At 54.3% G+C, this 15,749-nt stretch overlaps 3 protein-coding genes across 3 annotated transcripts; all 3 read right to left on the bottom strand.

Annotated features, from left to right (window-relative positions):
• Positions 1–819: 819 nt before the first annotated feature.
• Positions 820–1,257, bottom strand: J4E87_004493 (uncharacterized protein; the record flags this gene model as incomplete). The annotated part of the gene is made up of 1 exon (XM_049376114.1): positions 820–1,257. One exon carries the CDS (start codon positions 1,255–1,257, stop codon positions 820–822), a length of 438 nt encoding a protein of 145 aa, XP_049234323.1.
• An 8,050-nt stretch (positions 1,258–9,307) lies between these two features.
• Positions 9,308–9,912, bottom strand: J4E87_004492 (uncharacterized protein; the record flags this gene model as incomplete). Its single annotated transcript, XM_049376113.1, has 2 exons — positions 9,308–9,556; positions 9,643–9,912. The coding sequence occupies 2 exons, from the start codon at positions 9,910–9,912 to the stop codon at positions 9,308–9,310; spliced, it is 519 nt and encodes a 172-aa protein (XP_049234322.1).
• Positions 9,913–13,444: 3,532 nt separating this feature from the next.
• J4E87_004491 (uncharacterized protein) lies at positions 13,445–14,425 on the bottom strand (the record flags this gene model as incomplete). Its single annotated transcript, XM_049376112.1, has 5 exons — positions 13,445–13,489; positions 13,553–13,639; positions 13,691–13,723; positions 13,899–14,307; positions 14,421–14,425. The coding sequence occupies 5 exons, from the start codon at positions 14,423–14,425 to the stop codon at positions 13,445–13,447; spliced, it is 579 nt and encodes a 192-aa protein (XP_049234321.1).
• Between the last annotated feature and the right edge of the window lie 1,324 nt (positions 14,426–15,749).

Genomic DNA, 15,749 nt, shown 5'->3' with positions numbered 1-15,749 from the left:
GCATAAAGCTATGCTTTATTGTCATACTAGAACTTGATAGGGAGCACAACACACACGCGACAGCCTATAATGCTCAAGCCGACCGACATACGATTCTGCTATCGATCCACAATTCGAGGACAAATGAGCCCATTCGTGGTTTTCCCGAGACTTTGGAATGTATTGACAATATGGGGGGTAAGTACAAGCTGTGGCGTGGGCTATCGACACGTACGAAGCTGACCAGCCATTTTTGTAGATCACCAGCTCGAATATCTGTTCCGCGTACTTGACCCGAATCATGTTCCAAGCTCTTGGACTCTTGAACAAGGGCGAGCGCGGCTTATTGCTATTATCCAGGGTGTCGAGAAGGTTCGACCAGCCGAGCTACTGCCTTCGAGATCTCTGGACCATCAGTCACAATATTGATAGCAGAATGGGAAGAAATAACTCCATGCGCAAGCACACAACCGCCATGCCGAGTCGCTAGTCACGTGCAGGAAATAGACGGTTCGGAGACTTCGATTTCGCGATACATAAGCACTACTACACGTCCTTGTAGTCAAACCCTTCGGGGATTCCGAAATATATCAGCCTGTACCCAAAGTATAGACCACCGCGTAGTCTGTTAAAGCTCGGCCGTGTAGTGCCACCCAGTGATAGACCCAGTCCAATGATGCACATTGCAGAATGGCATATTGCGCCGAGCGAATGTCAGATCGCGCGACCGTGACGATGACCCTGTAAATGTATGTCCTCGACAGATATCTTCTTTGCGCAAAGAGGAATGAGGTCCTCCTCAAGCATGGCAGACTCCTTGGGTCGGGCTTCTTCTTCCGGCTAGCCACTCAAACCGGGAATGAGAACTTGGTACTCCTCGCACAACTTCGTGAACTTCTCCAATGTAGCAATGTCGAAATTCTTCATGCGTATACCCAACTTTAGTGCGGAAGCAAGGTTCTTCTTGCTGTCCCTAGCGCACTCTTCAAATCCACGTAAGTTCTTGTTCCTTTCCAGAAACGCTTCCGGTGACTTGTAGTACGCAGCAAAGCGATGAGCTTGAAGTAGCGTTGGAGGGAAGTCGATTCCATTGCGTACGCTTTGGAGGGCGTCGTTCTTGTTTTCGCGAATTCGTTGCTGAAGATCCCTGATCCTGGAAATCTCGTGTGTCGATCTTGGGTGTGCTGCAGTGTACTTTTTCTCTGCGGCGTTGATGTCTGCCAAGAGTTGGCTGGTCGCTTTTGTGAATGCATCCCAGTTGGCGAAGCCGGAATTCATGATTGATTTTGTCAGGTCGCCGGTCAAGGCGTGATATCGGTCTTCATCAGACTTTGTGGGGATAGCGGTTGAATCCGCATGATGAACTGCGCGTATGCTGCCGCGTCGGGCGACTTTGTTGTGGGAGATGGCCATGGGAGATGAGCGTGGGATATGGATGTGGGATATGGATGTGGGAGATGGATGTGGGAGATGGACGTGGGAGATGGATGTGGGAGATGGTTGTAGGAGATGGCTGTGTGCGCCGAAAGAAGTAGTCACATCTGATGTCGCCGCATAGTCTCTGAACCATGGTTCTTGACCAGTTTTGCAGTGGAAACAGCGAACAAGTCGAGCAACTCGGCATACCTTGGTTCTACTCGACAAGAGGAGTGATATTGTATGTTGCACGGCCAATATCCTCTCTCGAATGTATGCACATCCAATGCTATCGCATTCGGGCTCCAGACATAGGTTGTATATCCCCGTCCAAATGCTCATTGTGCGCAACTGCCCTTGGCGCCTGGCTGGGATACCCAATTTGCATTCGCATGGGACGTCGACTTCGGTGACCTTCATAATGGCAAGGCAATTAGCGCATCGGTCATCAACCGCTCCTGATCACATGGTCACTCACCTTCGGCTCGCGGTCATTCTTAGTCAGCTCTGGCCGTCGACGTGTCGGTAGCAGTAACACCAAATCTTCGCTGATATTCGCATTAGCTTCTCACCTGGTCTGATAGGCGCTCCACATTACCAAATATGTATTTTTCTCCATGCGTGTTGCATGAATTCGTCATCGCTCAACTTCTCTCTGCGCAGCTGCGTAAGCTTTCGCGATCTCTCCGGACCTCTTCGTGCGCAGACAACCACCCACTCTGGCGACCTCGATCTGTGAGCTGTGTGCAGCCACCGCGCTCATTGACTGCGTACGCGGCTGCTCGGCTGGTTTCCAGATCATCGTCCAGAGCTCGCTTGCCAGGTTCATCGTGTAGTCGAAAGCGCCTTCCAGTAAAGGCCATATCGGCTGGTGATGCTGGTGGTCCATCGCGCGCTGTCGGTGACGGCCTCGGATGTCGGTTTTGAGTATCTTCTTTCTTTCGGACTCGTTGTGTGCCAGAATATGTGTCTTGTGAGGATGTTCGGCTAAAGAAGGTGGTAGAAACGCGCCGAGAGATAAGGTCACAAGATAAGGGTCTTGATATGGCATCGCAATGATTGGAGCAGCCCAGTGGGTCCAGCAACCTTTACAGTTTGTATCCTCACGAACACCGCGGGTAAGGATCGACCGCCTCTTCCTGTCTTCTTCTGTCCGCTATTGCACCGCGCTGATCATAGCCCATGCCGGTAGTGTACGCGCTGGTGATGTGCAGCCACTCCTTCCATCAGACTCACCGGCTCAGCATCGCGCCTGTCGCCGCAAGAGTTGAGCGCGACTGCAAAATGACTACTTTCTCGTTGGCAACTGCCTGAGCAAGGCCTTCTTGCCTTCGCGGCCCATCCCGTTTACCCTTGCCGCACAGCTTAAGAAAGAGAAATACCACGTTGGTGACATTGGTGAAGGGAAGTTGAGCGAATGCTGAGATTGCTATGGCACTTACTCAGCAATGAAATGGAGATGCAGAGAGACGAAATTCGTAGCTGGATGAACAGGTTTTATGGAGTAAAGGTAGTTATGAGATCAGTTGACTCGATGGTGAACATGAGGCCTTAAAGCGTATTCAAGAGATCGGTTCTTCGGAAAAAATCCCATGTTCAGGAAGCTAGCGAGGTGTCGCGATGAGATAAGATGAAGCCGTGAGATACATACGGATGCTGCTGGCCGTTCGCGATGCCTATGTTGAGATTCAGGCTCACGGAGTCGATATGACAACTGTAGCCAGCCGCTAATTTCTTTACGTACGTTATCATGTCTCTGAAGTCACGACGCGTCCGTAGAGATTGGATGTTGGTCTGGAGAATACGATGATTGGTCCAGTGGCCAAGGAACAGACCAGTATTCAGTTTTAGAAGAATGTCGTGGATATACTCAATGGGTGGAGGAGACCATAGCAACACCGAGGACTGCAGTCAAATGCAAGCGCACGTATAAAGAAAGCTCCTTAACGTGTTTATGGAAGAAAGTGGCTGGGGATGTCCGCTCTTACGTCATGCAAAGCACGGACATTGTCCGGAGATGACTCGGATCAAGCTGGAGATTTTGGAAAGACAAAACATCACAACGTGACATCTCGGAAACTTCTTCGCAAAGCTTTGCACAACGCAGCGCTATGCACGTAGACGATTTGTTGAATAGATTAACTATGCGACTCGAAGGTACATGGTATCCAGGCAGTGGACGAGGCGATGCGGGTGCTTACTCCGGTGGCAGCATCGGTCGGCGGTACCGCTTCTGAAACGCGCCATCGTTTGGCCTGATGTCTCAGGCATCAAGGTCGGCCCATGATAATTTATGGCAAAAGCTGAACACTGGGAATCAAAGTTTCGCACATGTCCTGCTGAGTTACTCCATATACCGAAAGGAAAGAGCAAAGAACTTGGAGATGCGTCTCAATAGAGGGAGTTGAACTTGCGCCTGGAGTGAGCAGTGAGCGCCGATCTGAACTGGTGTTCAGTTGCATCACGGCAATGGCGGGTTATACTAACAGCAGGCATGCCAGATTCTATTCGCCTACCGGCGCCGACCACCAGCCGTACGTCGACACCATGACTATACCACCAGAGGCGCGGATCGCAGTGGAGCCGCTTGAACCACTCTGGCAGCCGTCAGCCGGCTGAACATTCTTGGTAGCGATCGCATCAGCCAACGCTGGACCGCAAAGAGAAGGAAGAAGGGGCGCGACCAAAGTCGAGCAAGAGGATGTTAACGGGGCGAAGTTTTGTCAGCATGATCGATGCCCTGAAGGATGAAGAGGCTCTCACTGCTGTCCCCGGAACCAAAGTCTACGCTGTAAGAAGCGCATCAAGAACAACATGCACAATAGTGCCGATCAACTCGGGAGATTCGTCGCAAGCCCAACACCGTTGGGACTCTGGCACGGGAAGCGAGCGTTGCCAATAACACCCCATCACTAAGTCTCTCAGCCAACAGCGCGTGCACGGCAATGTCCACCTGGCTATAGCCGCTGTCTTATTGCGCGGCGAATAATATATGACAGCGCATCGTGATTGTGCTATCGTCAGCGTTGGGCCACTATCGACCAGGCTTGAACTGGATGGCGAGTGTGTTGGATCGCTCGCTACCAGATCAGTCCCGCAGCTTGCCTCCGGTGAGTGATGTCTCGGTCAACCCGGACGCGCGTTTGCTCAGCGGTGGCCTTCATTCCCGTCGGATGTGTCATAGGGAACAAGAGACGCTGAGCGAATGTCTCCGCGGCTTGACTGCTGGCACGGCGCTGCTGCAGTGCAGGTGGGTACCCTCGAATAGCGTCACATCACTGCCACGACGCCGCTGTCTGCTAGTACGCGCACCCGATCATCCTGAGGCCAGTCAGCGTGGACCCTTACATCGTACCCACGCGCCCTTGATGACCAGCCGCGAGCTTCCCCGGGTGAGGGTGTGGCAGTGAGATGTCCTTGGATGGCGAAGTGGTTCGCCTTAACGAAAACCTGGATTTGCTTCGGTACTCGCTTCTTCGCCCTGGACTTTGAAAGCCTCAGGAGAGAGCGCGATGCTGCCCCTTTTCGCAGCGACAAGCAGCAAATCGTCCTGAGGCGCCGGTCTAGCTTCTGTCCTCTCTGGTACTCATGGATCCTACCGAGAAAGCTTCGAGATATCTGTTCAAAACATGTATAAGCGAGACTATTACGACTTGTTCTAGCCGACCTCCATGTATGCGGCGTCGACACCCGCCAGACTGTAACCCTTCGTTGTCACTCAGCGTCACCCGGGCTACCAAACCACCTGCATGCTATGATCTAGATCACGTATCGGGTAAAACCAGCGACGACACGCCTCATGCACGAAGTAACAATGCTACATCCACTGGTCAAGAAGCTATCCCAGTCGCCGTGCCCTTGGGAATTCACTGTCATTACGCATACGCGAGCAACGCTAAAGGTGAATAACAACGGGTTACTGACGGCAGTTGAAACATCGAAAAGACAGTCGCCCGCAATTCTAAGGTAATGAAATCGCTGATGTTGTTAGTAAAACGCGTCTCACAGTGTCATGTTATGATGATAGTTACACTGACGATGGCCTTGATCATGTGATTTCACCTTCACGATTATCTTGCGGAACTTTAACAACATCCGCGCTCGCTTACGTACAAAGATACGAACGGCATCTTCCATGGGTCTTGCGAAATTTGCCAAGCGTTTGCGCAGATACCATGCTCTGCCGTTGTGGGAAGCGGAGCTATATCAGCTCCGCATATAGCCTATGTACCTCGCCTCACGGGCGACCCGAAAAGAAGCAACTTTCGGCGACACTATTGGCTACGACTCCACTTTCTATTTTTCACAATCGTCCAATAGATTTGCGGGCCGTTGGCGGCGGAGCTGGCACACGCATCGCGCTATGTTGTGGGCTACAGCTTTTGGCGCGTCATCAACACTTGACAGCTCTGCGGCGCACAAGATCGTATGCGACACACAGAAGCAGCAAGAAAAGCCGGTTGCTTCGAAACCGGCCGACCATCTACCGGGCTCCTGGATTGTTGCCTCTTGCCTCTATGACAGTGCACCGAAAAGGCGGGATGCGGCGACGGCACGGTACAACGCTCACTGCGCCGGAGTATTACTCGCGCCCGTTCGATATATTCCTTCACCGATTGACAGGGTACTGCGCACATGCAGGTGTTCACAGCGCCGGTGCAGCATCGCGCAGCAAGGCACCGAGCTAGCAAGCCCTTGTTGTCAATCGCCGCCGCGGTGGTGCGATGCATACATTGACGCTTGGAGGTGACCGGTCAGGCATCACGTATGGGTAAACCTCGGTGAATCTTGTGAATATTGAAACACAAGTTCATTGACAGCCCAAGTATCGCGAGAAGCAGGTTACGATGGGGATGACGTAGTCTTCAATGGTCGTCGAAGGAAAGGACGCGGACCATAAGTGCATAGCAGCGTTGGGCTCAGTAAACCTCCCCACATCAGCAAGTACACCTACGCCTCACGCGTCAATGCCCTCGATCTGTTGAGACGCCTCTCTGCACGATGAGCATGACTAGCGAATTCAGCATTCACCAGATCGATGGCCGCGGATAAGCGAAGTCATTGCCAAATTGGGCCTTCACCCAACGGCCTCCACCTCTACTCCGGAGTACCTGCCGTGACTCTATCGTTCTCCCCACATCCCGATGAAGCCTACACCCGCGGTGCATCTCTAAGCGATGTCTCTCGGTAGCACAGGTCCTCGTCGATCACGAGTACACGATCTCCGCTTTCCGCCTCGCAATCACTTCGTTATCCATCATCAAATGGTAAACATAGCAATCGCCACCTCAACATCTAAACATGAAACGCAGTCTTGCCACTGCCACATGGCCGACGAGGATGCCGTTACCAGCAAAAAGGCACAACGTGAGGCTTCCCAATATCCACTGCAGCGGCGTGTCGATCCTTGATGCTTCTCTTCCGCTTTCGCCTTCGGCGTATTCCGTTCGTGACCTCCATCCTCTGCGTTCGTCGGTTAGATCAACAGTAGCTAGCTCCCGAAAGAAAGCGGAGTACACGTAAGAAGGAGATCGCTACTGCTACGGCACAGCTGATGAGCAGAAAGGGAGCATCCACCACCATGGGGGGGTGCGGCATAGGCGCAGCAGGCAAGGGATTGCACGGTCAGGGTCCATGGAAAGTGTAAGCGAGAGACATGTGTGCCTGCGCCCATGGCAGTGGTCACGTCGGAAAAGCTTCATCATCATAATCATCATCATCAGCCCATCGGGTGTACGTCTATGGCAAGAGATCGTCCTGCACAGGGTCAGCAAAACTTCCCTCTCGCCCCGGTTCAACCCCAATCCAGCATATGCCTGCCGCGGCATGCTCGTTGCGTGCGTGTGGCCACACCCGAGCTGGCTGCTAAGGACCAGGGTCGTCTTGGTACGGACCAGTAAACGACGAGCTGGGTGCTCAAGAGGGAATCTTACGACAGGGTTCGTCGGATCGTGCTGCACAAACGGTCACTACTGGCTCGGGATTTGGACGAGTCGGATGCAAACCAGCGCATATCGTGAACGCCCAACTTGAAGACTTTTTCTTCTTCTTCTGCTCCGTAGACTAGTAGGCAATAGTCGCGAAGCTAGGCGCACGTTTTATAGGGTGCTATAGGTGGTTTGTCTATCAAACCGGTGTGACCAACGTCCAGTTCGCGTCGCATTCACTACTCTCCAAAACAAACAACCGCGCCTTCTTCGCCTCCCGCGCCCGCATCCGCTCTGCATATCCTACTTTGACCAAAGGACGCCATTTGGCGCAACAGTAGCGAGGTGTGTGCGGGAACAATGTACTATATCACTAACCCGGATATTATGAACAAGGTTTGTCCCCTTCCCGCATGCGGCATGGTCAGCCCGCGCTTTCTTAATATCGAAAGTATGATCGGTTGGCGAGGGCTCATGTGTATCTTAGTAATGGGTGATAATGCCTTGGTGTCATTAGTTCGAGACGGCTGGGAAGCGGCGTGGGGAAGGGATGGAGGTATTTGGAAAACGGTAGTTGGGGACATAGTGGTGTTGGTTGTGGACTAGGCATTGAGCTGGGTCTTGAGGCATCGCGTTTGGATAGGGATGGACTGCTTGCTTGAATACACTCTGATGTGGTTCCCAAATGAGTGTCAGCGCAATTATTTGGAATTGAATTCTTTCAAGCTTGTTGCTGTAGCTCACATGCGCTTGATGCAAGTACTATACCAGCATGAAGTTTGACTTGTTGCATCCGCGACCGGCCGCAACTCCGATGACACCACCACCACTTGTAAAGCATCATGCCATGCGCATCCAGATCTCATGACAATCTCGACATGTAACATGAAGCTTAAGCATCTGATCTCATCTTCGCGGCCATATTCGTCTCAGATTCGCATCTCAAACTGCTGGATCTGAAACCCATAGTTGTGGTTGAGACACAAGCCACAACCCCGGCATTGACACACGGTCATCAGCGAACATGATGCGCATAATAGCATTCCAAATTATTGATATCAAGTGCGGGTTATGATTTACATGCGATCGCATATCGCGTATCGAAGTTGCGATGGAGGACCCGGGTACAGGTATTTGACATTAGATGACGGGTGTCATGCCTTGAGAGATGGACGTAGGAGATGAATGTGAGCCACAGATTACAAATGGGTATTCTGAGAACCAAGCGAAAAATGCAGTTGTTGGCTCGAAGACCGTAGTCTAGTAAGACATGCAAAGTGTGAAGGAGATATCTGGCAAGATTGTGTCGCGCAGCAAGAAGCAACGATTATGTATAGAAGAGAATAGATGCAATGCGTGGATGTAAATAAGCAAAAGCATATGACGATACCGCCAGTGATGTACAAAGGAAAAGATGTAGTGACGAGTAAAACAAAGACCAATGAGAATGCGCCCCTTCCGACTCTGCCTGGGTATCGTTTCCTTCTCTTTCACTCCCTACACCCTTGTTGTGTATCCGGAACGCTGGCCGACTCTTTCTCAATGCCGTCCATGTCAACTCAAACCTCCAACAGCTCCCTGGATGATGTGATACCAGCCCGAGCCGTCTCTTTCCCAACGCCACCGCAATGCTGGACTCGCTTGGAATGTGTCGCGCGTCGAAGGAATAATCGTTCGTAGTATCCAAAGTATGCAGGTAATTTGTAAAGGAGTGTGTATTGGAAGAGGAAGGGTATACCGTTGGCCCAAATCGTGGTACGTCGTAAAGGAAATGTGTTTAGTGATTAGGAGGCTGGTGTGTGCCCCAGAAGAGTATTGCAAATGCCGAAATCGACCACAGAGAGGCAGGTTTGTGTCCAGCACAAACCCCGCAACACTGCCCCCCTTCCGCATACGCGCATGCTTGTTGTTCATATTTTTTGTTCTCACCATGCACGCAAGCCCTCGAACTGGCCAGCCAGCCCATCGCAGTTAGAGTCGGCCAGTCATTGGTAACTTGCGCCGGGATCGCTGGGACCAGCTGCCATCTGAGACGAGGAGTAGGCACCCTGGTGTTGATGTTGTCGATGTTGTGATTCTTCCTCCTCCTCTTCCTGCGCAGCCAACTCCACAGCCTCAAGTGCCTCGGCCTTGTCCTTGCACGCGGCGGGCGAGAAGCCACTGCCAACCTTCGAGGAGATGATGCGCCATCGGTCGTTCTCGTACTCCTGCATGGCGTTGCGAAGCTTTACCACCTGTATTGCCGGTTATGGTTAGCATGTCGGAGATTGTGGATGCGATGCACGACGTCGCGCGTTTCATGACTAGGGTTGCGACTTACCATATCATCCGTCCAGACAGTGGTCTTTGCTTTGAGCTTCGTGCAATACCGTACTTGGAGTGTGCCAGAACTGCGGCCAGGGAAGAAGTCGGCGATTTGCTTCCATGTGAGGTTTTTCTTCTCTTTGAGGTCGACGAGTAACTGGTCGTCCTCGGGCGTGAACTTGAGTTTTGGGCCGCGGGGTCGTTGCGCTGGCGGGGGCATCCCTTCTTGACCGACTACGCTAGGAGGGCCATGGTGTTGAGCGGGAGAGGGAGGTTGGCCCTCCATCGGGTGATGTCTCTTACTGCGATGAGTATTTGGCAGATGGTGGTGATGTGTGGGAGGTAAAGAGGACTGTGGAGCGGGCGGCGGATACTGTTGAAGGGAGTAACCCTGGGTCGCGTGTTGTAGTGAGACGCTTCCCGTTGCTTGTGCGTAGGGATTGAGCTGCTGCTCTAAGCTCGGAGGCAGTTCGTGCTGCAAGTCGTCCTGGTGGCTGCGCTTGCGTCCGGCGGTCTGCTGGGGCGGCGGTGGGTAGCCCACGTTGTAGGAAGATGGCGAGTGTTGCGACATGGAGTGGTGGCGCAGAAGATGGGGTTGATGTAATGAATGTGTGTCGATGTCTGTGTAGGTAGGGTGGTGGCCGGCGCCGGCATGTTGCAGCGTTTGAGACTGGTGTGGCTGCAGGAAGGAGTGAGGGTGGTATCCCGGAGGCAATCCGGTATGGGAATGGAGGACATTTTGATGTTCGACGTTTGAGGTCGGTATGTGATGTTCTTCCCCGGCATCGCCTGGTACGCTGTAGTCGAGGAAAGGGCCTCGATAGGGACTCGCCAGTGTTGCGATCACGCATGGAGACTACCAGAGCTAGGTTGCTCTGGCAGGCCGCCGCAGTGAGACCTGAGCCAGAAAAAGGATGCCTGGTTTGAGTTGGTGTTCGGAGTTGCGATGGCTGTATCGCACGCGTTTGGGTATTTCGAATTTTGTTATATTGACAAATGTTGGAGCAAGAAAGGCCTAGGGGAACGCGCCATCGGTCGAGGTCTTATCGCGTGTGTTAAGCGTCTGGGTTGTCGAATATAGGTTGTAGCCTTGTAGGGAACAAACGAAAAGTACGTATGGCTGGGGATGCTCGTGGAATATAAGATTCCTGCCTGATGGGAGAAGGCATTAAAAATCTCGGGCAGTAGGTCCCTTCAAAAGCCCGGTCCGTCTTGTGCGATTGCCACACGGACACAGGATCCAAGCATGTACAGCAATGGGTCGTCCCCACGAGACGCTCTGTTCCTGAGGAGCACAAAATGAGCTTAGTAGGGAAGGCCCAGGAACTGATTCTACGTCAAGCATAATGCGGTGATCAATGACAAGGAGGGGTCCCCCGGCATGCGATCTGGACGAGTACAATGCTCGCAGACGTGGGTCGTGAGTGGCTGCTGATGCAAAATGAGATGGGCATGAGGTACTGTGCCCGGCTTGCGAGGGTCGGTGGGGCCCGGGGCGTGCGCGGTCCATGCCATCGTCGTTTATTTCTAGAATGCCGCCAGAAAGATCTCCAACGCCGTTGCAGGCGCTGCAGGAGGGATCCTGGCGCAGCGTGGTGGCCAGGAGATGTGCATTGAAGACGTTCTGAACCGGCTAGCAAGACGGCAGGGGCTCGAGGCGATTCCCCGAAGAGGCAGCGCCACGAGCGAGCGCCGTCTGCCAGATTGATGAGACACAGTCTACCAGACACGGAGCCAGGAGCGCGGGAGAGGTGCTCGGGTCATGCTCGGAGGCGAGTGCTTCCAAACGGCCTGGCAGAGGGGTGCTGTGACAATGATGGCATTTTTTCATGGCATCTCAATGGCATACACGCCCGGTGCCTCAGTCGACGGCACTTCATGCCTGGAAGAGCCTTACCCGGGCTCAGGGCCCCATGAAGCATGATGGTGCTGGCGAAGAAGCGGTACTCGGATCAGGGCAGGACAGCTGTCGATGCCGGCATTTACGCAGCCGTAGCACCCGCCTGTAAGCAGTGGGACCGAGCGATGGCAGGGCTCTCGGTCATGGTTCTCTAACGCATAGGCATGACGGCCTCAGATTGGCTCATGCGTGGGCCGTTTCAAGGTATAGAGTCAGACCCTGCCCTATATGCGCTTCGTCACCCCCCATGAGTTGGGATCTACCAGCCACAGAAATATCCCGACGCCCGCATTGGATGACGCACTTCGGCCTGCTGCAGACGCAGCGGGTGTACGGAGTGCTGGTGGCAAGTAGAGATGAGCACTGCGAGAGAGTATACCTGAGACAGCAGCCAGGTGTTTGAGGCGGGCGAATGCGTGAGGCGTTGTGGGGAGAAGGAGCAAGCGAGGACGACAGCGGGCTCGCCTGAGTAGCGAGTTCCCGATTTTAGCGTCGACGTCGAATCGCAGCCGGCCGCGATCTTCTGGCCCGCAAGCCTCGCATACAGGTCATCTCTCGACTGCATGGGCGAGATGAGGCATCGCGAGTCCAGTGCGTCGTGCCGCTGCCTACACGGTCGCCCTATGTACGCCACGACGGATGCGCTCGCCGAAGAGGCAACCGCGTCCTCCTGGCGCGCCCTCACCACCAGCCGCTCTCACGTGACGACTTCACGACAGACGCGCTCCCCGGCTGGAGGCTGGGATCTCCCTGCATCTGCAGCCCTCGCTATGACCTCACCGCCGTCGCCATGTACGACTTTCAGGCCTAGCGATAGTCTGCCAATCTTCAAGTACTCGACCAACGGCGCATTATCCATTTAGGCTGATGCACGCCATTGCGAACTATAGGCTCGCGGAACTGCACGATGCAGCCCTCACCACGCTCCGTCCAACAGACCGCGCCCTTCACCGCGGCCACGCCCTTCACCGCGGCCACGCCGCCATGTCATCTGGCCTGCGTCGTGAGCGGAGCGCGTGCAGCGCATGTACACGGTGAGTAGAAGCGCGTTGCGGCGCATTGTGGGCGACCAAGTTCCCCCGACGCGCAATCTACTGTCGACGTTACGGCACGGCTTCGTGCAAGCGCGTCGCGACCACATCGCGCGCCCGTTGATATGGTTCGGTAGCATAGCCGGAGCGTTCGTCTGGGACTATGGGTAACTCATGCCGTTACACGTGGGCGTCGCGACTGAGATCGCCCCAACGACACCGTTGATCGCACGAAAAAGAAAACAACGATCGTCCTCTGCGCCATGATTGCTACACTGACGGCAAAGGCGCGTCGTCTATGTGTGCTACAAATAGCCAGGCGGATTCTGCCGATCTGCGTGCGGCAGTAGGTGAGGCGGAACGTTGAGGTGTGGTGTGGCGAGGGGTTGAAACATTCAACGAACCGCTGCAGGCTGCCGAAACCAACTCTCCCAACTGTTCGTTGACGTGAAACGATAACACAAGCAAGATCGGCCAATCGCCGCTTCGACACGCAAGACTTTGAGATGCTCCCCACATGCGATAATCCGTTATGGCATGGATACATTGCCGACTATTGCTAAGTAAAGACATTCGACATTATATCCAGGATGGAAGCTCCCTCAGGACTACAACCAAATCCCGAAGCGAAAGGATGACCGCGGAGAAACACAATAACATTGGTCAGCGTTGCCGAAAACTGCTAAGCATCTTTTGGAAAGAGAAGGCGACTAATGCCTTGTGTACTCCGCTGCCGAGAACCACGTCCGGAAACACCAAGAAGGACGAACGGATGCCCACAGCACTTTTGCGCATGCGATGCTCGATCAAGATAGGAAAGCTGGTATCATAAGCGGGCCCCACCGCACTAATTCCGGAAAGATGCAGACTGTGATCATGAGTGTCGTTCAGTACTTGCCGCCAAAATTCTCCTTTGCGTACTGCTCGCATGCCTGGTGCACGTCAGTACAAGCTCATGCACGCGAAGACTACGTTCAGAGACGATCAAGACATACTTTTGCAGGCTTGCCAACCTTCTGACCGATGACCTTCCATTTGTTGGCATCGTATTCTTTGATGGCGGCAAGCAGCGCGGCGCTCTTCTTACTCATCAGCACACTCTCAGAGGGACGGAGATATAGCCTCTAACTCACTTCGTCCTCAGCGAACTCGGCATAGTGCATGTCCTTGAAGGTCAGTTAGAGGGTCCGCAGTGGAACAGTACTGGTCGCATGCCCACCTTGTACCAATGTTTCTTTACACTCCCTTCTGTCCGCTGCGGGAACGTCTACCAAAGGCCAAGTCAGCTAACTGTTCTCCGGGAACACGGCAGTTGTCTGATCCGGCAAGCGCCCTGCTCACCTTTGCGATCTCGCTCCAGCTGTTTCCAGCATCTCTCATTTGTTTCAATCTCAATTCCTCAGCTGGCGTCCAAGGCGTATTTGTCCGACTCTTCTTGGTCTTGGGCTCCTGTGCAGCATCGACATCAGCCGTGGGTGGCAACACAGCACTACTCGCTTGCGCCTCTGCACTATCTGCAGTACCTGCCATCTGTTCCTGGGACTGTCCGAGGGTTACAGACTTGCGCTTTCGGCTCGTAGGAGATGGCAGTGGCGGTTGAGCGCCAGTGTGAGCCTCTGGATTCGCCGTGGTGAATGACGCCGCTGGCTGTAAACTGGGCAGCTCTGGCGGTCCAGAGTACTGAACGCTCGGTTGGGGGTTCGCTGCAATGGGCGACGGTTTCAGGCTACGCTTGGTGGAGGGCGAGGAGCTGTCGGGGGCCACAACGTCAGCGCGCGCGGCAAGGTACCGAGTCGAGTAGGGGAAGTATCTCAGAGTCGCAGAATGGGGACAAGACGAGACGGATATAGTGGAAAGACTCACGACATGGCGGCAGACGGGGCGATAAGACCTAAGCCAGGCAGGCGGCAGCACGAGACAGCTTCACTGGGGAGAGCAGGATGCGCCTATAGAGTGTAGTGTCATGCTCGTATATTACAGCTTCAGGACCACTTTCAGAGGGTACGACGGCCAGACTGGAGGCAGTAGATCATCATGATATCCAAGGAAGCAGATGGCCTGTCGGTGCGAGCGCTGATCAAGTACAAGGGATACAAAGAGGGTCAGGTTGGCAGCAGACGGGCGAATGGGAGGAAGGCATAGGCATCATGGTGGAGGACGAGGGCGACGCTGTGAGGTTAAGTGGCCGAATGCTAGCGGGGGTCGGCGCCCAAGATGGGGAGGGCAAGTACTAGTACTTGCCCGCTAGTGAATTGAAGGTGGTCGTCGAGGTATAGATACGCGGGGACGCGCTGCAGACAAGAAGCGGGGTAACAGGCTCTAGGGCCCGGCTCTGATGAACAGGTGGCTTTGAGGTTACGGGGACAGCGCGACGAGTGCTAAGAGGGCAGCGGAGGTAGAGTGCGCAGCGCGTGACTGCTTCATGCGTGTCCAGCATACATGCGAGTGATGCGGAGCGCCCCCGATCGGGTGTCGCGACATGATGACTGTGTATACAGACAGCCACGGCGCCGGCGGAGTAGTGGGCGAGACAAGCGCATGTTGTCATGAGTGTCATGGCGATTCCCATGCCGGGTCGAGTAGAGTGACTCCAGATCAGGTCACCGTGGAGTCGCTACCAGGCCAGATGGCGTGCCGTAGTGGTGACGGAGTTGCTGGCAGCTGGAGCGGGGCAGCGTGCATGGACCGGCCGCTCTTTCCTCGAGTGGTGCTCGTGCCTTCCAACCTCATCATCGGTCAACAACACAGCGGGAAGTCGCCATGGCGAGAGTCGCACAAACACGACCACGTCAGACGGCTGCTCTGCTCGACAATCTATCTCACGACCTGCCGCTTGACCGCCAATGGCGCCCTCACCACCACAGAGATTGTGCTGCTATTTAGCCCGGCCTCAGTCGTCGCCGAGTGCGAGCCATCCCTGTCTTCTCCACACGGCCACTGCAGCAGCGGCTTGCAACGATGGTACCAAACAAGGACCTCTTGCGCTCATCAGCAACACCGCTGGGCGCGGGGAAGAGGAGTGAGGTAATCGATATGCTGCTGCCGGACCGTCCTGAGTACTTTGCTCGCCGTGGGCCTGGATGCCTTTTCAACCCAGGCTCCGCTCCGCATTCAAGCCAAGCTCTTTCTCCAGCCGCCTGACGCAGCGCCAGTATCACTACAAGCCACAAGCGTTTGATCAGAACCGCTCTG

Source organism: Alternaria ethzedia (genome assembly GCF_023757985.1).
Source record: "Alternaria ethzedia strain BMP 0044 chromosome Unknown scaffold_8, whole genome shotgun sequence".
In the NCBI taxonomy this organism is placed as follows: Eukaryota; Fungi; Ascomycota; class Dothideomycetes; order Pleosporales; family Pleosporaceae; genus Alternaria; species Alternaria ethzedia.
This window is presented reverse-complemented; position numbering and strand designations above follow the sequence as displayed.